Source organism: Topomyia yanbarensis, chromosome 2 (genome assembly GCF_030247195.1).
Source record: "Topomyia yanbarensis strain Yona2022 chromosome 2, ASM3024719v1, whole genome shotgun sequence".
Classification (NCBI taxonomy): Eukaryota; Metazoa; Arthropoda; class Insecta; order Diptera; family Culicidae; genus Topomyia; species Topomyia yanbarensis.
In genome coordinates, this window is record NC_080671.1 from 301,191,974 (window position 1) to 301,214,521 (window position 22,548).

The 22,548-nt window shown below is 37.6% G+C and overlaps 1 protein-coding gene across 1 annotated transcript in view; it reads left to right on the forward strand.

The window, feature by feature from the left end:
* The first annotated feature begins 6,204 nt into the window (after positions 1 to 6,204).
* Positions 6,205 to 22,548, forward strand: part of LOC131683382 (protein ELYS) — a 48,667-nt gene continuing 32,323 nt past the window's right edge. Inside the window, exons 1-6 of the mRNA XM_058965304.1 lie at positions 6,205 to 6,535; positions 6,595 to 6,715; positions 6,773 to 7,071; positions 7,127 to 7,933; positions 7,988 to 8,515; positions 8,570 to 9,035. Coding sequence (XP_058821287.1) covers positions 6,421 to 6,535; positions 6,595 to 6,715; positions 6,773 to 7,071; positions 7,127 to 7,933; positions 7,988 to 8,515; positions 8,570 to 9,035 — 2,336 coding nt within the window. The 5' untranslated portion in view covers positions 6,205 to 6,420. The remainder of the gene's footprint in view (positions 6,536 to 6,594; positions 6,716 to 6,772; positions 7,072 to 7,126; positions 7,934 to 7,987; positions 8,516 to 8,569; positions 9,036 to 22,548) is intronic.

Here is a 22,548-nt window from a genome sequence, read left to right on the forward strand (position 1 = left end):
TTCAATAGTAATTGTTTACTATAATAATCGTTGTTTCAAAAACAGAATATTGTTGAACTAATCGTGTTCACATCATTCGATCAATAACACAGTGTCGATCGTTTCAACAATTTTATTGTTGATTGAACCGATAATGCGATTAAAATTTAGAAACGTCAAAACCAGAATTTGTTGTAGAAATAACAATATTATGGATTGAATCGTTGGTATAACATTGGACTTCACTGCAAATGGTTATTATTGTTCTGTCACAGTGACATGGTTTCCGCTTAAAATAACCTGAAAAATCCGCTTAAAATAACCTGAGTCCTGCTTTGACTCAAATTCTTTGAATAAATTTAAACACGTTATTCATTGATTAATTAGCATTCTATAAATCGGATGAAATAATGTTTGAAATGATTTTCTCTGGGATATTCCGTTTGCAATGATAAAGCTGCTTAATTTTTCATTCAGTATGAATTTATTTTGTGATTTGATCAAAGTCACTCAAAGTTACAGCAAATATTCCGGTTGCCAGAAAAAATAAATACTCTGTATTCCACGCAGTGTTGCGCATTCCTCTGTACGGGACTCTATATTGTATACAGACTAGTATATATCACACAAGGAAAAGAAAATTCATCAAAATTCAGTACAAGTTTAGACAATTTGTGCATTCTAATTAGTGAAAATACATCAGCCAAGAATGATTAGTCTCTATAAAACGGCGATATCCTGTCGGGTTAGTTGAGCTAGGGCGAACTCGGTTTCGCTCGCGTTTTTTGTCAAATCTTGACAGGAACCGAGCAAAACCCTGGAATAACTCGGACATAAGGGACCATTCATAAATTACGTAACGCAAAAATTGCCCAAAATTGACTCCCCCCTCCCCCTATGTAACAAATTGTCACAAATTTCTCCATCCCCCCCTCCCCTGTTACGTAACAAATTCCAAGAAAAAATTTTTTTTTCTTCGATGAAAACATGTTACGTAACGATCTAGTTAACACCCCCTCCCCCCTATGTCACAACTTGTCACAGCTTGTCGTACCCCCTCCCCCCCCTAAATGCGTTACGTAATTTATGAATGGTCCCTAAACTGTGCAAAGATCCTGTCAATTCCTACCTGGTAGAATTTAGAACGAATCGAGCAAAACATCTGACAAAGATGTGACAGGAACCGTGCAGAGATCTTGGCCGTACATTTCTGACTGGATTCTGGATAAAAGTGAGCAGCATCGGTTGGTTTAACCGCTTCTGTCAGAAACGGTTGTTGCATTTGAGCGAATTCGTTGCCAGAATTCTCGCACAAATCGCGCAAAATGCTCGCAGAAGCTCTGCCAGCATCAATTTCGCTTTGCTCAACTTTTGCTAACTTTCTGCTTGCCACGCTGACCGGGTGGATTCAAAACAAGTAATTAATAACAATATATGAGAAATTTCTCTTGCATCGCTTCTTCTCCACAAAATCCGAACGCTTTTATGACCTGAGTACTAGTTAAGCACATCAAAATGAAGTTTGTTTGCATTCGATAAGTTTCAGGTCGAGTTAACAACTTTGGCTCGTAGCGATGTGAATGTTGCTTAAAGCGCGTTCGCTGTTGTTTTTAACAACTAGCCGAGCCAGAAAACCAGCTTATGTTGGCTTCACTCATTTTTCAAGGAAACGTCAAAATATTCACCCTCTTGTGTTGAAGGTAGTTTACATTTAACTACGGCAAAAATAATAACTCAACCTTGAGTTTAATTTACTTAAATTTAAGTTAAATTTACCTAATTTTGAGTATACCCCAAACATCTACACGCCCATTCAAAACTACTCAAAATTTGAGTTTCCACTACTCAATTTCAAAAACCGGGGCAAACTGTCAAAAAATGAGTATCGATTTGAGTAGAATTGACTGAACTCTGGAGTAACCATGAAATTATCAACTATTTGAGTGAAAAAAAAAAATACTGGTGCACGAAGTGGAACTGCCCACACACAAAAAATTGAAAACTTCGGAAAACTAAAAGGTAAGTTTTCGCAAGTGTGGTTTCTTTTTTAAAATAACATACCTTATTATTTTGCATATCCAATAGCACGAGATCCTATTTACAGGAAAAAGGAGAAATGACCTCGGAATAAATTTATAAGCATCGTATTAACATTAGAGATACAGGTAAGTCACAGAGAACAGACATCCATGATCGAACAAAAATATTTAAAAAACGTGTGTAAACATTTGAATTAATATACTAAAAACACTAGCGCCGCCACACCAACCTATCCCAACTATCCGTCAAATCGATTCCGGAACCGGTTCGAAATCCTGGATGGATTCAGCATGGAATCTAGCTCAAAGAAAACAACCGATTCTGACTCTATCGGTTGACGCATTTGAGCTGGAATTCATGCTGGAAGTCCGAATCGGTTTCGGACTAGTTTGACTGGGTAGAGGAATAACCGCTGTCAATTCTGTCGCACTCAGCCACAAAACACATGACGACAGTAGCGCACCTGGTTTAGATATCCAAACTACCTTCGAAACCGTTAGAGATTTTACACAAGTTGAATGCTGAAGATAGACGTCTGTTCTCTGTGGGTAAGTGGAATTTTATATACAGATTAATGCGTTTGTTAGTATTATTAAAAATACAGATCGGTTAAATTTCAAATTTTGTCTTTGCGTAAAAAGTACTCAAAATTGACATTTTGTACCCGAACTCAAAACTGAGTAAGTGAGGAAAACTCAATTTTTGACCATGTGCACTTTTTATGGAATTGAGTGGCTGGTCACTCACTTTTGAGTTATTTTCAATGAGCGTGTAGGATAGGATCCGCCAGCTGGCTTCTTCTTCACGCAGAAAAAAAATTAGTAAAAATGAACAAATTTTGGTTTTAAATAACAATTTTCCCGTTTGATATAGTGACAAACAAGATTTAGGTTTGATTCAATCAATACTGTTGGTTGAAATTGCCACCTAATTCATTTGTTGGCTTTTCAGTAGTTTCAACAAATATTTCGTTTGAAACAACAAAATCATGTTAAGTTTAACCGAACAAACAAGTTTGAAGGAACAAAAACAAATCTTTTGTATCAACCAAAGGAGAGAACAACTCAAATTTAGTTGAAATTAAACAAAGATTCTGTTGGTTTTTAACAAAGGGATCAGTTAGATCTAACAAATTTTATTTTGATTCAACAATGTTTCTATTTAAAATGTAAACAGAAGTACTTATTGAACTAAACCAAATACATGCTTTTGAAAAACGCCCATTTCAGTTTGAAACAGTCATTCGCCACGTTTTAGATTCAACAAAACGTTTTGTTGATTCAAAAAGGCCTGATTCTTCTGCGTGTTATATTTTACTGTTGAAAACGACATATTTCCACTCGACCAATGTTGCCAAAATATTTGCTTTGTTTCGGTCGTATATTTATTCTGATTAAAATCTCGACAAACATATGAATATTAATTCGTCAAAAGGGCGAAACTTTTTTTGTAAACAAACTTATTTCGCTCATTAGTCTGCTGCAGAGTGGAGTTTCATGAAAAATATGCGTTAATGTAAATTTTTACCCTTCGTAGAAGTAATTTCAATTGTTTTCTGCTTTGAAACTATAGTAAATTAAGAGAAATCATCAAAATAAAAGTTTGTTTACAAATCTTATTCGCCCTTTTGCAAATTTAATATGGATATGATTACGGCCTAAAAGCCAACTGTCAAAATCCATTTTGAATGGAAATTTCAGACAAACCGTTACTAGTCGAACACAGTTCACAACAGTTTATGAAAGAGAAAACTTTTCTCTTTCATTTACTACCAACATCTGTGATTGGGGTGTAACGGTTTGTCCGGAATTTCCATACAAAGTGGATTTTGATAGTTGGCTTTTAGGCCGTAATCATATGTTTGTCGAGAAATATTCTATATTATGTACCAATTTCATGCTTCTGGAAAAATCAAAGATTTTGTCTTTATATCCGCATTTAAACGATCATAACGTTTTTTCCATCGGAATACAGCAAAACAAAATAATATATATTCGTTGTTGGACATTACGAAGAATATCTTCACGCCTCTTCATTTTTGTAAGTTGCTTTCTGAGCTAGGGGCAGATCACTTGTGATGCATTTTTAAAAATCAGCTAAATTGAATGCATTTCTTTCCATAAAAATAGAAATTCGTAATGCATTTTGCGTTGCGTACAATATATTTTGCGTTGCGTGTAAGACGTCAAAACCCTACAAAAAACAGCCCTTCATTCAACAAAACATCGAACGAAGTGGATCAGCGTAGGACGATTGTTAAGTTATCTTTTCTGCGAGGGAGTGCAAAGTTGATGCAAAAATGGAAATTAAATACATTTTTTCTATGTTGATGCAAATTTGTTATACATTCCTAGAGTGATCTGCCCCTAGTTTCTGAGTCAAGCAACCTCTGTCACAAGAATAATCTTCTCTGTTCGGAATCATTTTAAATATTCTAAAACTACTTTTCTGCAAGGTTTAATTTTTGTTTTGGAGCAATGTATAGGTTTGTTCCAGTACTACATGTGATCGTTTCGGAGAAAACAGCAGTAGAAAACACACACTCCTATTTACACCGAAGATCGATTCAGTTGAAAACTGTAAAATTCAACTGTATCGATAATACCAAAGGAAGAACAAGAAGCGACTTCCGGGATAATTTTCTCTCTGTTTGCTCAGTACTTCCAATTTACTCGGTACTGGAACAAAGACAATTTTTACATAAAGTTCAATATATTTTCATACTTACGCTACACAGCCTGTTGATTTCGAAAAGAGGTATTTCCGCATTATTCCACACACAGAACAGAATCCACGATAGCCGCGCTACCGAATCTCTCGGGAACTTCAGTTCTAGATAATATGTTTGATTTCGTCTGCCAAATAATGCCTGCACTTCATAATTACAGACGGGTGTTATAGAAAGAAAGCGGTATCTCGAGAAAACAAAAAAATCAACACAGTTAACAATCGTCGTTTTATGTTTGATATCACAATATGCCAACACTTCCAAGCAGCCCTTTAGTACTTTTAGTTTCCAAGCCCAAAGAGACCCGGTCAATTCATTCGGAATTTGATTCGGAATCCTGAATGGAGTCATTATGGATTCCAAATCAAATGTAACAACCTATTCTGAGTCGGAATCGGTTGTTGCATTTGATTTGGAATCCATAATGACTCCATTAAGAAATCCGAACCGGTTCCGGAATGAGTTTAACTGGGGAATAGTGAAAGAGACGAAGAGTGAAAATCAGTCAAAACGGCAACACTCTCTTTATGATGATTTCAATACTAGAATTTTGGCAACCGCTTCCACAGGCAGCACTTTAAATGACTCCTATTATATTCTGAAAACAAACGTTATGGCGATCGTTGGATTTGTTTATCAAACGATGTGCATTTCGAAACAAATAGATGAAATAATTCTAAAGCTTGTTTTTACTCATACATATACTCTAGAATGGACCTTACATAATCACGATTGAACTAAATTCTGACGAAAATCAAATTTCTTTTTTGATAGATGAACAATACTTATCTCCTCCAACTCAGGCATGAGTAATGTTTATTTACATTGCACGATTGGTCTGCTCAATAAGGTATTTTTGGCTTCACACTATTCGTCTCTTTCCCTATTTTCTTTGTCCAAGCCGAAGGTTTGCCTATGTCACTTTCGTCCAATCACGAGCTGGTGCAGAATTGGTTCAAAAACAGGGGACAGAGCTGGCGGATCCTATCCTAGGTTTGGATACGTCATGGTTACAGACACTTTATACACAGACGAAGTCTCGACAAACATATGATGACGGCCTAAAAGCCAACTGTCAAAATCCACTGTGAATGGAAATTCCAGACAAACCGTTACTATTCGAACAAAGTTCACAACAGTTTATGAAAGAAAAAACTTTTCTCTTTCGTTTACTACCAACATGTGTGATTGGCGTGTAACAGTTTGTCCGGAATTTCCATTTAAAGTGGATTTTGACAGTTGGCTTTTAGGCCGTAATCATATGTTTGTCGAGAAGTGTCAAAAATTGCAGCCAAACGGACTTTCAAAAGTGCAGCCAAACGATCACCGTTAGAGATTTTACACAAGTTGAATGCTGAAGATGGACGTCTGTTATCTGTGTCATTACCATAATCACAATACTTTTTCCATATACATCCAAAGAAAGCATGTTATTGTTCGATTGGCTCCGGCATTTTTTTCCTTTGTATTGTCATTTCCATGACAGGCTAAGGCCAGGGTTGGCCCATCTCGCCGCCTAACTATGAATACAGTAACTATAAGCAAAACCGGTGATAGTCGCTTGTCATGCTTTGTGTTTTCCTGGTGTTGTTCCGAATGAAATTTTGCCGTTTTCCCTCCCAGATATTCTTAGCATTTGAGTTTCAATATTATTGCTATCGGTATCAAGCGTGATGTGGCCAAGCGAGATTTGTTTGCAATTAAAAAACGTCGTGCGAGTTACTGCAGACCAGCAAGAACGATGCAATAATGGGTGTTCGTCGGAAGAAAACCCTGAGATTACCCCGAGTGAGAATGTTTATTGTTGACGTACGTTTGAAGGTTTTTATAATATTGATTGATTTCAGCTATTGGTGGATTTCTTAGGAATGGTTCACTTGCTTGGAGGTCTAAAAAGTCATGTTTGGAAATTTTTTGCACTACGTCTGGAGAAAAGCAGTTGTCTTACAGCTTTGATTGTGATGTCAAGTAAGCATATTTTTGTAAATTTGCATTTTTAAAGCTATGATGCGTTTTTTCCAACAGAACTAAAAATTGCACAATTTGTAATGTCGAAGAAATGCAAGTGGAAGAATCGTGTTCCTGCTTGATAGCAGTAGGAATTCAACTCGAAAACGGCCAGGGTATGATTATTGTATTAACTGTTGAAGGGTCACGTATTTTGGGGCGCATTGACATCAATGAGCAGTTATCTTGCTTACAACCCGTCAGCAAGGCAACCTACATCAGAGGTCGAATATCAGCTTTCGATGGATGTTTGGCTATAGGGACAACATCGGGCAAGGTTTTGCTTGTAGATGCTTGCTTGAAATATGATGAAGATTGTATGTTAAAATTCATTACATGATTTATTTTTTTTAATTGATTCATTCATTGTAGCAATATTCGGACATCGATTAACGATGAACAATCTACAAAGAAATCAATGCCACATTGAATTTTCTACTGTGGATGAAGAACAGATTTCAACCAATCACTCTCATGTTCGTCAACGAGGAAGCTACTTCGGTTTACAGTTGGAAACGATGGTAGAAGAACAAAACCCTGTTATTACTATTCTTGACTTGCCGTCGTTGATGGCTATTGCTGTAGGTTATGCCAATGGTCAAATGGTGCTATACGATCTTATAGATTTGCATATAATTCACATCGCTTGTCCTCCTCAAGAGGATACTCCTATTATTAGTATGAATCTACTGGAACCAACAGATGATCCAAAGGCCTGCGTTTACATTTGGGCATTTCACGCCGGAGGTGATGGTGCTTTTGCAGTTATGCATACACTAATGTACGAGGAAAAGTATGTCGAGCCGAATGGACATGTGTACGAAAGGTTCATATCATGTAGTCCTCGCATGAACATTACATCTTACGACAAAGGAAGCTTTCCCGTTGGCATACAATCTATTATGAAAACAGTGAGCCAAGAGGAGGAAGTATTAACGTTGTGCGTATTGAGTTGGATTGCATCGGATAAGTCCACCAACATTCTGGTATTCGATTTAAATCAATGGTACAAAGCTGAAATGCCGTTCCATTGCGACTGGAGGCATGAACTGAACCATACGGTTGTATTTAATGTTAAAGATTCTGCAACAAATGTTTTTCTAGTTACAGATTCTCTAATACCATTTAGCTCTATTCACAGACCAGAAGAACATTTCTATCCAAATTCTATGAGTTTTGGTAAGTAATCAGCCAAACATTAATCTAATGAATCATCGTCCAATTTTGTTATAGATATACTTGCATTGAATAATGACAACTGTGCTCGATACCATTGGACCGGACTTCAAAATAAAATTTTGGAGAACTTCGAGCAGAATGGATCTAATTTCTTAATGGAACCGACCAGAATTTATACAATTATGTTACGCGCTGCACTGGTACCGCAATTTATTGATTGCAATGTATCCTCAGATGCATTGCAGGACACCCAGCGAGAATTCTTACTGTCGGTCGCATTGGAATATAATTGTTACACTTTACTGCAGCAATGCGCTATCAGTTGGGCAGATGGAAGTCATTTGGGAGAAAATCCAGAAGAGGGAGTGTCTCTGTCTACTCTAACCGATTGGGCTTGGAACCGTGCCAAAGCTTTGAAAGATCTAAGCAACTCTATGTGTGTACCATTGTTCGACCTTTCTGGGCGTAGAATTGATTGTGGAACACAAAAAACACTTCTTCATTGCGCAAGGCAGCTGAGACAGCTCTCCAAGCTATACGACACAATTTTCGATCAGTGCAAGCAATATGTTCCAGATAAGAGTAAGTTCCTTATATTTTTTAAATGAGTTAGTTTGTAATGCCAATATTTCACAGTTTATAAAAATCTCAGTTCACAAGCTAAGTCGGTACAATTGGCAGCCGATTATCAAGAAGTAGTACAGTGGCTGTTGAATGTGGGGCTGTTGCCAGAAGGAAACATTGATGGTGTTAATTTGTCGGAGGAATTTTTATTGGTGCCATTTCCCTATCAAGCTATTCGTTCCTATTACGCTTCACAAAGGACTATGCTTCATGATAAGCGACCCGAAAAGAGCCACCCGCAGAGCATGGAAGAACAAAGCTGCAAATACTTATTCATTGACAATTTCATTGATCGTGAATTTCCAGCTGAATCATTGAGGAAAGTTTGGATTGAGAACAATGCTTCTGGTGTGTATCCACCAAATTCAGTGCAAAACGTGGTGAGAGCATTACTTATTCCGAACATCAGCACCGAAATCAAATACGTTTTGCTGTGCTACACTTTCATGGATATGACAGCTGTGCTGGGTGAAGGAAGGTAAGAAAAATGTTACCACTGATAATAGACAGGCTAGAAAAAAATTTCCTTAAAAATCTGGGTAACCTTTCGAATTGATAAACTATGGGAATGTGTGAATATTGCCATCTACGTGACTGTTTGCTGTGTTTGACAGCTGCACTCCAACTACATTGCATCAATCACTGCGCCACCCACAAACGTTTGCTAAACGTGTTTCAGACGTCTGATTTATTCGGAATTTCAGTAGCCAGTATTTACACACATTTCGAATCCAGCATAAACGTCTGTTATCCATGCTATTACTTATTCGATTAACCTTCCGGCAGTTGCGCTAGTGCACTGAGTGCACGCTGCTCTGAAAATCGTCTTAGGCCACCAGCGGCTGCTCGTTCAGTGTGCCATAAGCGCGACTTCCGGAGGGTTAATAATCCTTAGAAGGGCTGTCTCAGAGACTTAGTGACTCACAGCTTTTGTGTAAGGAACTTGTAGTCAGAAATAAAAGTAATCTTATGTTTTCGGTTTTAAAATGAAAGTTTTCTCTGGTAGTTTACCAGACCGGATTGTATTTTGTATCCTAGCAGTACCGAATAAGCCGCAATTAATCCGTGGTAGCTGAGCATTTAACTCAGATCCGTATGGTGTACAGTTAAGTCTTTTACGTACTGCGGTAATAAAAAAGCTTAAAGATATCTACAAAAATGAACTTTTTTTCGTTGATCAAGGTATGTCTTCTGTCCAATTTTTGAAACTTTTCCTGCTGACCAAATTTTTTCATTTTGTTATTTAATTAGGTACATTAGTTATGGAATTTACGTTTAGACTTCGTCTCATCAGAATCGGACACTAACTTAGTGACTGGACTAAGTTACCGTCTAGCTCTTAAAAAAAGGAGACATAACTTGTGTTCCTGAGCAAAACCGTCAAGCGTGATGTCCCACAAGAAAATAAGTTCATTTTAAGTTGATGGGAATTAGAATTAGGTTTGGCTTAGCAAGCCAATGCGAGATGCACTATGCTATATTTCCCCCTAAGGAGAAAAACTTGGGTTAAAACCAATTTACTCCACTAAGGAGAAAATTGGGTAAAACCACATTTGCGCGCAAAGGACACATAACTTATAATTAAATTAGTTACGGAATTTGCGTTTTGACTTCGTTTTCTCAGAATCTGACACTAACTTAGTGCATCTTGCATTGGCTTGCTAATCCAAACCAATTTTTTCAATTTCACTAGTTCTTATCAGCTTAAAATGAACCAGGACATTTGACTAGGAGTATGCTCAGAAACACAAGTTGAGTCTCTGTTTTTAAAAGCTAGCGTCAATGTGGCGCAAGCTTAGTTCTGTCACAATGTTGGTGTCCGATTCTGATGAGACGATGTCGAAACGCAAATTTGATAACTAATTTAGGTATAGGCTTTGAGGCCCTTACGCGCAAATGTGGTTTTAGCCAAATGTCTCCTTAGGGGAATAAAATTAGTTTTCACCTTTTTCATTGGTGCTACATAATGGACCTTATTCCCAATCACTAGACGTGTACTACTAAAGGTTGAATCATAGAAGACCGAATCATAAAAGGCCAAAATGATTTAAGGCCGAAAGCCACAAAACGTCGAATTACAAAAGGCCGAACCACAAAAAATTAAATCATGAGAAGCCATTGCGCAGTGGGATAGGAACGAAAATTAGTAAGACAAAACCTGTAGCGCTTCGGGTGTGCATTTTTTAGTTGCTGTGTTCAGCAAAGTGTCTTGATTTTATCAGATACTTATTTTGATGATGTAAATTAGTTTGGATTTCGTTGTGTGGGTGGTGTTGCGATGTTTTTTTTTATTCTGCATCCTAGAGCTTTGGTGTCTTCGGCAAAGTTTAAGAACGTTCAAAACTATGACAAGTTGTCGAAGATAGTTAATCGCTATATCTTCAAGTAAAAAGTTTTGAACGATTTTTGTAAAATTTCACTAAAATTCACGTTTTTTGCACTATTTTCTTTAAATTCGTTGAACTTACGCAACTTTACGCTTTTATCAGAACTTAAAATTTGCGTCTATTAGGCTGGATTTTCATAAGCTTAATTCATGCCTCCAGCATTTTAAAGAGTGCTCCTGCTCCTGACGTGTCTCGGCTTTTAATAGCACGCTTGATTACATGACATTACGCGATACTGGCTCACCCCCGCTATTCGCATTGCAGCGAAAAAAAATTATTCTAGCGAACCAAGATGGGTATACTGCCGTTCTACGCAGAATTGTCCCAAGTTACTTTCTAACATTTTCACTTTTTTCATCAAACAGTTCGTTTTCCGGCATATTTTCAGAAACACACGTCTAAATCATATAGCTTGTTTAACCCTAGAACGTTGCACGTGCGTTTTCCACCTTAGAACATTGCACTGGGGTAAAAATATACCCCACGCGTTTTTCGCAGGCAAAATTGCAAACAAAGGAAATGTATAATACATCATTTCTCGACAAACATATGATTACGGCCTAAAAGCCAACTGTCAAAATTCTCTTTGAAAGGAAATTCCAGACAAACCGATACTCGCCAATCACAGATGTTGGTAGTAAACAAAAGAGAAAAATTTTCTCTTTCATTAACTGCTATGAACTGTGCTTAGCGAGTAACGGTTTGTACGGAATTCCCTTTCAAAGAGAATTTGGACAGTTGGCTTTAAGCCGTAATCATATGTTTGTCGAGATTTTCTTCGTTTTTTAATTGTGAAAATAGCAGTGTAAGTAAAAATACGGAATTTATTAAATCAATGATACATAAATCGGTTTGAACAAAATAAAAACTGAATAAATCGCGGTTTTGACTTTTTTCATAAACATTACTACAGATTTGCGAATTTTCAACCTATTTGAAAAAAATCAAATGATTCTAAAAGTTGAAAGAATGGTCTAGAAACGCAAAAAAATGGAATTTCGATATTTTTGAAAAAGTGCAATTATTTGGAAGAGTGATAGTTTAAAAATCGGGTTTTGGAAAATTCCACGAAATGGGGTGAAATTGAAATGAAAAAAAAAAAATCTGGCCAGTAATACATTGGTAACACGCAACGTTACTGTTACAGCAGTAATTGTGCGCAAATTATACTTGCGAGCTATTGCTTTGAAAAACTATAAAAAATAAACAATACAACAATAAAAATCAGCAAAAATGAGAACGATTTTTTGTTCCGCTTCAAAATTAAATTAATTGAATAAATGATTTATAACGATTATATAATGCTAATTGTTACTTACGTAGTAAAGCAACTAGTATTTAAACTGGTATTGTCACGAATCACATTTCCACTGACAGCACGAAACCTGACGAAACACTAACGGCAACTGTGCACTGGGGTACAAATATACCCCACACCAACTTTGGCACCTGCTTCTACGAAGGCTATAAGCAAACTGGCTATACCACCTTTTCCTACTCTTACTAGAAACTCTAAATTGAATTTTGGTTAGGGTCCCAGGTCAGAAAATGCCGAATTCTTGTCTTTACATGGCTCTAAAGAAGGCGTGGATACATGTTTACCCCAGTGCACCGTTCTAGGGTTAAAGACTTCGTAAAAAAGACCAAGTCTGTTTGTCCCATTGTTGAAAATCTACGCATAATTGTCCCACTACCAAAAAGTTCAAAGAAAAGTCTCGTTAGACGAGGTTACTTGCAACACTTTTCAACTTCAAAGCGGTATAAATAAAAATGCTGAAACATTAGAATAATTTTCAATATGTACAATCGCTAATGGGAGTATGAAGAATACTAAATGGTACTTATCAAATCAAAGTATCATTCCCTGTTTTCAGGATGACTAAAAAATTGTTTTCAGGATGACTAAAACCTGTTGCAAGTAACCCCGAATATGGGATTACATGCAACACATGAACTTCATTGAAGTCTAATGCAGTATATTTTTGTTTACCTCTAGTACAATGAACAAATGTACGATAATTTGGATGCCCATTAGAGTGACAAGAAAAAAGTCCCACCAGGAGTGCTTGGTCCAAATTTGAAGCAAATCGGACAAGTCAAGCTACCGGACCAACGTGCCTGAAGTTTGTATGAGATTTTTCGACAATTTACATGGAGAAAATCCACTAGCTATCACTGTAAGTGAAAATAAGAAAGATAATATTTTAATTGTCCACAACTTTGTCGAAGACTACTAGTCAATCCGGCTTTGTTAAAATAAGTTATTGAACTTATAACGAAGCCGAGGGGCAAGCACTAGCTGGTTTGAAAATACCAGCGTATTTTGAATATAATTAAAGCAAATAATGAAATAATTAAAAAATTCTGCTGTTGTACTTAATAAAGTAGTTAATGTAATTAATATCGATGTGTACGTACTTAAAGTATTTAAAGTACATGTTGATGGTAATTAAAATATTTTGCGTATTTAAAGTACGAAGGTGCTGTACTTAAAATCGTTTCAGTAATTCAAGTACAGTGAATTTGACACGTACTTTTTGAAATCTTTGCGATGCTTAATGTACTTTATGGTACTTAAAGTAACAAATTATGTAAGACTTTTGGCACTGCGTCGTATTGAAGATTTAGTGTTTGCCCCTCGAACGAAGGGATATTTGAGTTAGTTTGTGCATGGGGCCTAGCAGTGCATGGTTGTTTATCAGTACTCGATTCGCATAAACTAAACATTTTTGTGAAATAATGGTTAGGTTTAACTCAATAGCATGTTCAGAAGAATTACAGCAAATAATACGAGTCATGTTTTGGTTAAAACATTTTAGTTCTACATGTTACCGCATAGAGGGCGCCAACACTAGCTTTTCAACGTAGAGAGATATAAATTAGGAGTCTTCCACAAAGTTGTAGAACAGGTATTTTGCAATAATTCTTCCGAGCATCTCGATATTCTATCTTCTATGAAATGTTAGTGTAGGTGCCCTTTATGCGGCCACAGGTGGAATTAAAATTGTTCAACCAAAACATAACTTGTATAAAGGAGTTCTAAACATTTTTCGAAAGAAGCAACAAACAGAACGGCAGCGTACACCAGTTCGAAACAAACAGTTTGTAATAATAAATCAAAATCCTCCGCTGGGGATTTGATTTTTTGAGTTACAATTCCACTATCACTTTTTAAATATCCGTCTTTCAGTAGACGCAAAACCAGTTTAGTCCGACCGTGCGCGAATATTCGAAATATGAAAAGGGAGTGTGTCAATATGCTCATAACCCTATCCATATCCAACGCACAAAGAAGCAGAAAAATAAATTTATTTAGCCTAACGCAAGTCACACACGTCGCACCCTGCCGTGTTGAACTCAATCCAAACTCACCCTTCTCACCCACATTCCAAATCATCGTGTGTACATGACGCGTACCTATCGCATTGCCATACGTACTAGGTGAAGAGCGCACGATAAACTTTTCACAGAGCAAGGACACGGGTGCAAGTTTTAAGCGGTTTAAGGTTCATGAAACCTTTTTTTAAGCATGTGTAAGAATTGCACGCTTGGTAGTATGCGTAGGAAAATTGTGTTCAGCTTTGCCACCGGTTTATCTATATAAAAACTTTTTAAAACTCTAAAAGAAGAATATCAGTCAATTCATTAGATTAAAGCGATTCAAATTATGCAAAATAGTTGGTGGAAAAACAAATTACCAAGCGGAATGGTGCTTTTGAAAAAGTGGCTGTGATTTTTTGTCACACTACCACGCTGTGCTGGGGCACGCCACACAACTGCGTAATGAAAAAACTAGAGCCACTTTTTCAAAAGCACCATTCCGCTTGGTAATTTGTTTTTCCACCAACTATTTTGCATAATTTGAATCGTTTTAATCTGGTTTTTTCACTAACTATTTTGCATTATTTGAATCGTGATAATCTAATAAATCGACTGATGTTCTTCTTTTAGAGTTTTGAAAGGGTTTCATATGGATAAACCGGTGGCAAAGCTGAAGATAATTTTTCCTACGCATACTACCCAGCGTTCAATTCTTACACCTGCTTAAAAAAGGTTTCTTGAGCCTTATCAGTGTCAATTCCACCATAGCGTCTACAATGGATTCGGCAGTGGTGGCATTAACTCGCACACAGTTGTACCGTGTAAAAAATGAATCCGTTTCTTTGCTGTGTGCAAAGTTTATCGTCCATTCCTCACTCTGCTCGATTTGAAATATTGCATGTACATGAACGATTGTACCATCCGAATGATATAGCCATAACGTTGTTCCTTTGGCATAAAAACAACAACTGATTGAAACAGCCTCGCGGCAGCTATATTTATACCTTTTCGTGTTTGAGCCAGCGTGTGAGAGTGTGCAAATGCCAACGTTGCCGAAAATCTATAGCGTTTACCGCTTATACCGTCCGGACGACTTGTTGCTCGTATGGCAAAAAAGCAACCGATTCACGCAGGCACGTGTCACCTCTATTTATGACTTTTCGTGTTTGATTGAACCACTAAGGTGCTTCTTATTGACGGCTCTGCCTGAGAAATCTGCCTCACAAATGGCAATTTTCGCGAACTTTTTAATTTTATCGATTTTCAAAAGACTATTTTTATTGCAGAGAAAATATCTCTTTTTCCAATATGTCAGTTAGGCGTTTCTGAATAGGTTGGTGTATAAATGATAAAAATCCATATTAATTGAATTTTTCTAATTTTTCTAATGAAAAACTGAACTGTTTACATTGGAAACGTTAACTCTGAATGTAATTTCAGACAATAAAGCTTTATTTGTTGCATCGTTTCTCTGCACACTATATTGTAGTGGTTTCCAGCCTGTAATCGCAGGGTTGATATTTCGGATAATTATTGGCACTCCGATGCTATCATGATGATCTCTATATCTTCTGCTTGTGAGATATCGTCGCTGTTGTGCTATCTTATGAACAAAGGCCATTTTGGGGTAAACTGAGTTAGATATGCCACATTACTTGTTTGAAAAATCTCTACAAAGTGGCGTTTTCAGAATTTTGAAATTCTACTTGGTTACCTAGATATAGCGAGAAACATGATGAGAAATTGTGAGTTTTTTTGCATCAAATCACTAGTATCTAAGGATTTGCTCAAGTTATATTGAAGTTTTAGATGTTTTTATGTGTGAAAATATCTGAGGAACACAATGGCATAAACATTTTCAAAAGAAAATTTCACGAGTTGTGAGAAAAACACAGTTTTAGTTTTAAACTGGAAATAACGGATATTTGGCAACACTGTAACCAAAAATAACAGTTTTTCTAGATTCCCTAATTCATTTCCTTCAAAATGCATTTCACCGATTGTTTATAGACCATATGAACGCAAAGATATGAATAAAAGTTAAAAATTGGTGATTTTTCCCTATGGAAAATTTTCCATGCACGATTATGACACGTCATATAAATTTTGTCATCAATACACGCCTATGACACGTGTGAGTGCGACTTTTGTTTACATCGAGATTAATGCAGAATAGATAGAAGCATCAAGTGTCTTCTTTGAATTGTTTATACCATTTATAAGGTTTAAGATATTCAATATCAAACTTTAAAAATCGTTTTTCTCTAAATGTGCTAAATGGCGCTTGTCATAAGATAGCACAACAGCGACGATATGTCAAGATGTTCCTGATGGACAATTATCAAAGAAGGGTATGAATCTTAGGCTCGTAAATTTAACTGAAATTATGGATTTTGTGAAAGCAGCAATTATCGGCGCCATGATGGGTTTGCATTATACGACCGAACGAGCGTGCGCTGCTAGGATAACCGCGACACGCGTATGAAAATGGTACATGCGAAAAATTCTTGCGCTCTGATGTCTCAGCAGCTGGCTGAATTTTATGTCCTCCCAAATTCTTCGGTGGCAATATATATCATAACATAGCTACGCTTAAGGGGGTCTTCTACTCGCGAGGCCTAAAATTGAACACTTTTTTGGGAATAAATAGTAAAGCATCTACTCAATGGATATATATTTTTTTAAATTTTGAAGATACATGGTTTGACTTTTCAATTTCACCTTTGAAGACAAGAAAAATCTCTCGCAACCTTGAAACTTCATTGATTTGTGTTTGTATTTAAACAATTTCAGTCCATCTGACACTGAGTCTTAATGAACTATAACTATGACTAAACTATACATAATTAACCTAAAGTGACAACAAACGGTTCCGAAACTGTGCAAAACTAATGACGAAGTCGAAGGTGTCGGTAAAATCGTTGAAGCGACGGACCATTGCTAATATTGGGCTATTGGCAGCGTAGTTAGTGCTGCGCATTTCAGTCTGTAGCAGTGTTCGAGGACGAAGGATACGTGTTGGTGCGTACAGGTTAATTTGGGATAGGAGATCGGGAACATCATATTCAGCCAGAAGAAGCTTAGATACGACAGTGGCTTGCGAGGCGTGCCTACGGTCTTTTAAGGTGTGTAGTCTCAATACTCGACAACGGTCTTCATATGGTGGCAAGTTCAGCGGATCATTCCAAGGTAATTGACGTAACGCATATCGTATGAATCTGCGCTGGACGGCTTCAATTCTTTGGCTCCAAGTTGCATGGTAGGGACACCATACGACATTCGCGAGTTCCAGCTGTGAGCGCACCAGTGAACAGTATAAAGCTTTGAAACATAAAGGATCCCATAATTCATTGGATATTTTGAACATGAAACCTAGTAGACGATTAGCTTTGTCAATGATCGCTGAGAAGTGATGGGTGTACGTTAGCCTTTCATCTAGGATGAAGCCCAAATCTTTTACATGGTCAACGCGTTGCAGCTGAGTTCCAGCGATGTTGAAGTTGAAAGTAAACATGTTCCTCGTTCGATGAAAGTTGATAACAAAGCATTTAGCAACACTAAGAACCATCATGTTTCTTTTACACCAACTGTAGAAGGTATCAACGAGATACTGTAGCTCACGGCAATCGGTCTTTTTTCTTTATAACTAGAAATATTTTCAAGTCGTCAGCAAATCGTCGCTGTTGTGCTATCTTATGACAAGCGCCATTTTGCACATTTCGAGAAAAACGATTTTTAAAGTTTGAGATTGAGTATCTTGAATCTTATAAATGGAATAAACAATTCAAAGACAATTGATGCTTTTATCTATTCTGTATTAATATCTCAAATATTTCGAAGATCAGTTGACTATGTTGTGAGTTTTTACTATAAATGTAAACAAAAGTCGCACTCACACGTGTCATAGGTGTGTATTGATGACAAAATTTGTAAGGCGTGTCATATTCGTGCATGGAAAATTTTCCATAGAAAAAAATCATCAATTATTAACTTTTATTCATATCTTTGGCTTCATTTGGTATATAAACAAACGGTGAGGTGCATTTTGAAGGAAATGAGTCAGGGAATCTAGAAAACATAGTTATTTTTTTTTGTTTTAGTGTTTCGGATTCTCCTCGTCAGTAACTAGCACCATCTGGGTGTCCAGTTAGACTATGTATCTGAACTAGTACCCAAATTAGCACTAGTTAGACACTAAATTCCAAAAAGTAACACGTCTTGCGTGAACACTAAACCACTGGCTTATACCGAGTGATGTCTCGATAGTAAGCACAGAGGTTCTGTTTGCCGACGAGGAATATGAACCGAAACTGTCTTTTGGTATGAGTACCAAACGCCTGGAATTATGCAAAATTCCCAAGTGGGAAAAATTTTGGACAAGACCAATTTATTTGTGCATGAGGGCACATGCCTTACATGAAGTATGGTTTTTTTGTTTTAGTGTTTCGGATTCTCCTCGTCAGTAACTAGCACCATCTGGGTGTCCAGTTAGACTATGTATCTGAACTAGTACCCAAATTAGCACTAGTTAGACACTAAATTCCAAAAAGTCACACGTCTTGCGTGAACACTAAACCACTGGCTTATACCGAGTGATGTCTCGATAGTAAGCACAGAGGTTCTGTTTGCCGACGAGGAATATGAACCGAAACTGTCTTTTGGTATGAGTACCAAACGCCTGGAATTATGCAAAATTCCCAAGTGGGAAAATTTTTTGACAAGACCAATTTATTTGTGCATGAGGGCACATGCCTTACATGAAGTATGGTTTTTTTGTTTTAGTGTTTCGGATTCTCCTCGTCAGTAACTAGCACCATCTGGGTGTCTAGTTAGACTATGTATCTGAACTAGTACCCAAATTAGCACTAATTAGACACTAAATTCCAAAAAGTCACACGTCTTGCGTGAACACTAAACCACTGGCTTATATCGAGTGATATCTCGATAGTAAGCACAGGGGTTCTGTTTGCCGACGAGGAATATGAACCGAAACTGTCTTTTGGTATGATTACCAAACGCCTGGAATTATGCAAAATTCCCAAGTGGGAAAAATTTTGGACAAGACCAATTTATTTGGTTCATATTCCTTGTCGGCAAACAGAACCTCTGTGCTTACTATCGAGCCATCACTCGGTATAAGCCAGTGGTTTAGTGTTCACGCAAGACGTGTGACTTTTTGGAAGTTAGTGTCTAACTAGTGCTAATTTGGGTACTAGTTCAGATACATAGTCTAACTGGACACCCAGATGGTGCTAGTTACTGACGAGGAGAATCCGAAACACTAAAACAAAAAAACCATACTTCATGTAAGGCATGTGCCCTCATGCACAAATAAATTGGTCTTGTCCAAAAATTTTCCCACTTGGGAATTTTGCATAGTTAATTTTGGTTACAGTGTTGCCAAATATGCTATATTTCCAGTTTAAAACTAAGATTGCATTTTTCTCACAATTCGAGCATTTTTGTTTTGAAAATGATTATGCCATTGTGTTTCTCAGATAGTTTTACATATAAAAACATCTTATACATCAAGATAATTTGAGTCAATCCCCAGACACAGTCATTTGAAGCAAAAAATTAAAAAAAAATCAGCACTTTTCTCACTATATCTCAGTAACCAAGCAGAATGTCAAAATTCTGTACACGCCACTTTGTAGAGATTGTTTAGACAAGTGATGTGGCATATCTAACTCAATTTACCCCAAAATGGAGTTTGTCATAAGATAGCACAACAGCGACGAAGTAACAATTTTCCTCCACGCATCAAGATGAAAACCACATCATTCACGAACAGCGTAAACAGTAACTGACCAAGCGTACTACCTTGAGGAACTCCAGAATGGTTGGAAAAGGATTCAGATACATTGTCACCAATTTGGACAACAACTTCACGGTGAATAAGGTATGATCGCAGCCAACGGCAGAATCGGGCGGTGCATCCAAGTTTAGCAAGCTTCGTTAACAGTATTTCATGGTTAACAGTGTCAAACGCAGCCTTAAGATCAGTGTAGATCGTGTCCACCTGCAGTTGTTTGGACATTTGTTCTGTGCAGAAGGACGTGAAAGAGATCAGGTTCGTCTCAACCGAACTACCGGGGAAAAACCGTGCTGACAAGTGCTAATGTAGTGCCGGCAAGCTGAAAACAGCGCCTCGTTGATGAGCGATTCGAAAACCTTCGACTCGACTCGCAATGAAGTAATACCAGGGTAGTTTTCGATATTGGATTTGTCACCTTTTTTGAACACCGGGAACATCACCGAACACTTCCATTCATTAAGAAATTTATTCTGTTGAAGTGACATATTGAAAAGTTGTTCCAGTGGGATCGCTAAAATATCGGAACATTTTTTCAGTATAGCAGAGGGTACAGCACTTTGTCCTGGAGCAAACGATGATTTAGTTTTCCGAATTGAAGAGAGAACCGATTGTTCTGAAATTGTGAATATATCTATGTCCACAGCGTCAACAGGAACATCACGAACCGCATTTTCGAGCTCGATTACAGATGGCACATCAGTCGTGAAAACACCCGAGAAGTAACTGGCAAATAGTGAGCATTTTGCCGCAGTCGTTATTTCGTCATTGTAAACCATCTTAGATGGGAGGCCAGTTTCTTTTCTTTTCGTGTTAACGAAAGACCAAAAGCCTTTCGGATTTCTTCGTATGTTTTGTTGAATGCGGTTCACATATCGTTTGTACAGCAGTTTATTGTAACTACGATACTCATTACTGGCTATTGCAAAAAAAGCGCTTGAGAAAAGGACATCGTCGATTAGTGTACGCTCGAAGAGCTTTGGCACGAGTACGTTTTAGATTCCGAAGCATGGCGTTAGACCATGGAGGCTTCCTGGCATTTAGGCACGGATATTTCAACACAGTCAAGCAGTAGTCGGTTGTAAAGGTCAACTGCAGCATCTACATCCACATGATCAAGTAGTACACTCCAGTCGATCAACAACAGGGAGCGGCGCAATGTAGCTAGATCAGTTTTGCGAAAATTACGACGATCCGCAACTAAAGCTTCTTTGTATTGCAGGGTGCTACTGGTAGAAATTGTTATTTCTAAAGCGGGATGATAGTTATCCAAAGCAACGATCACATTAGAAGCTTCACTCACAGAACACTCAGGCAGAGCAATCCCATTTACGAAGACAAGGTCCAGAAAACGAGATTGGTGGTTGGAGATCGTGTTTACTTGATTTAGTCCGTGGAAAGCCATCCCGTCCAATAGTAAACGGCTGGCAGGATTAGTTGTCGAGGATGACGGGCTAGGGTAAGCGTATCCACGCACAGAGGCTACCCACATAACGTCCTGGTTGGTTGAAATCACCAAGCACTACCATCGCATCGTTTGCATTTGCCTGAGAAGAAATGCATTCTATAGAGTCTAGATGGAGCTGCATAATATTGCAGTCAAGACGTTTTTCAGGAGGAATGTAAACAGCGCAAATAAAGTAGCACTTCATCGATGTGGTAATCTTCGTCTAAACAGCTTCGATGCATGATGAACTATCCACACCAAATTCACAGGAGACAAGTGCGGAAGAAACAGCTATCAAAACTCCTCCGCCGCGACCGTGAATGCTGTTGCTATCGCATCGATCCGCACGATAAACCGTGTAACCATCCCGAAGAGCTGCACAGATGTAATACGATCATCAAGCCAAGTTTCTATCAGAACATAAATATGGTTGTCACCGTCAGCTGCAGCCAAGTACACGTCCTCGATTTTCGTCCTTAGTCCTCTGACGTTTTGGTAGTATAACCGCAAACCGTCAACGCCAAACAGGTGTCTCGGCATATTATCCGAACGTAATGTACTCGATGGCAAGCTAGAAACCAAAAGGTTTTCAGGAAGCGGATCGTCATAAACAGCAAAATACTCGCCTGAGAAGGGAGTTCGGAAGACCCCCTCACGATCTCCGAACGCAGGGATGATATTGATGTTGAAACTGCAAGGGTCCCGCTTAAGTACAGCTGTGGCAAATTGGGTAATCTGTAATCAGAAAACTCATTTTTTTTATAATCATAGTCACGTTGGCTATGTTTTCCCGAGAGCGACTTTCTATATTTTATAAGGCCATTATAAATTTTAATAAAATAAAAAAAAATCATTTTGCATTTTTCTTTGATCGTTCTCGTGGACGTTTCTGTAGTGATTTCGAATAGCGAGGTTGAGCTGTTTATTTTAGTTAAGTAATTCATGCAAACATTATTGAATCAATCAAAAGTTCATATAAAAAAGGAATGCTTAAGTTTTTCGTTTTAAATAATTTTCCGAA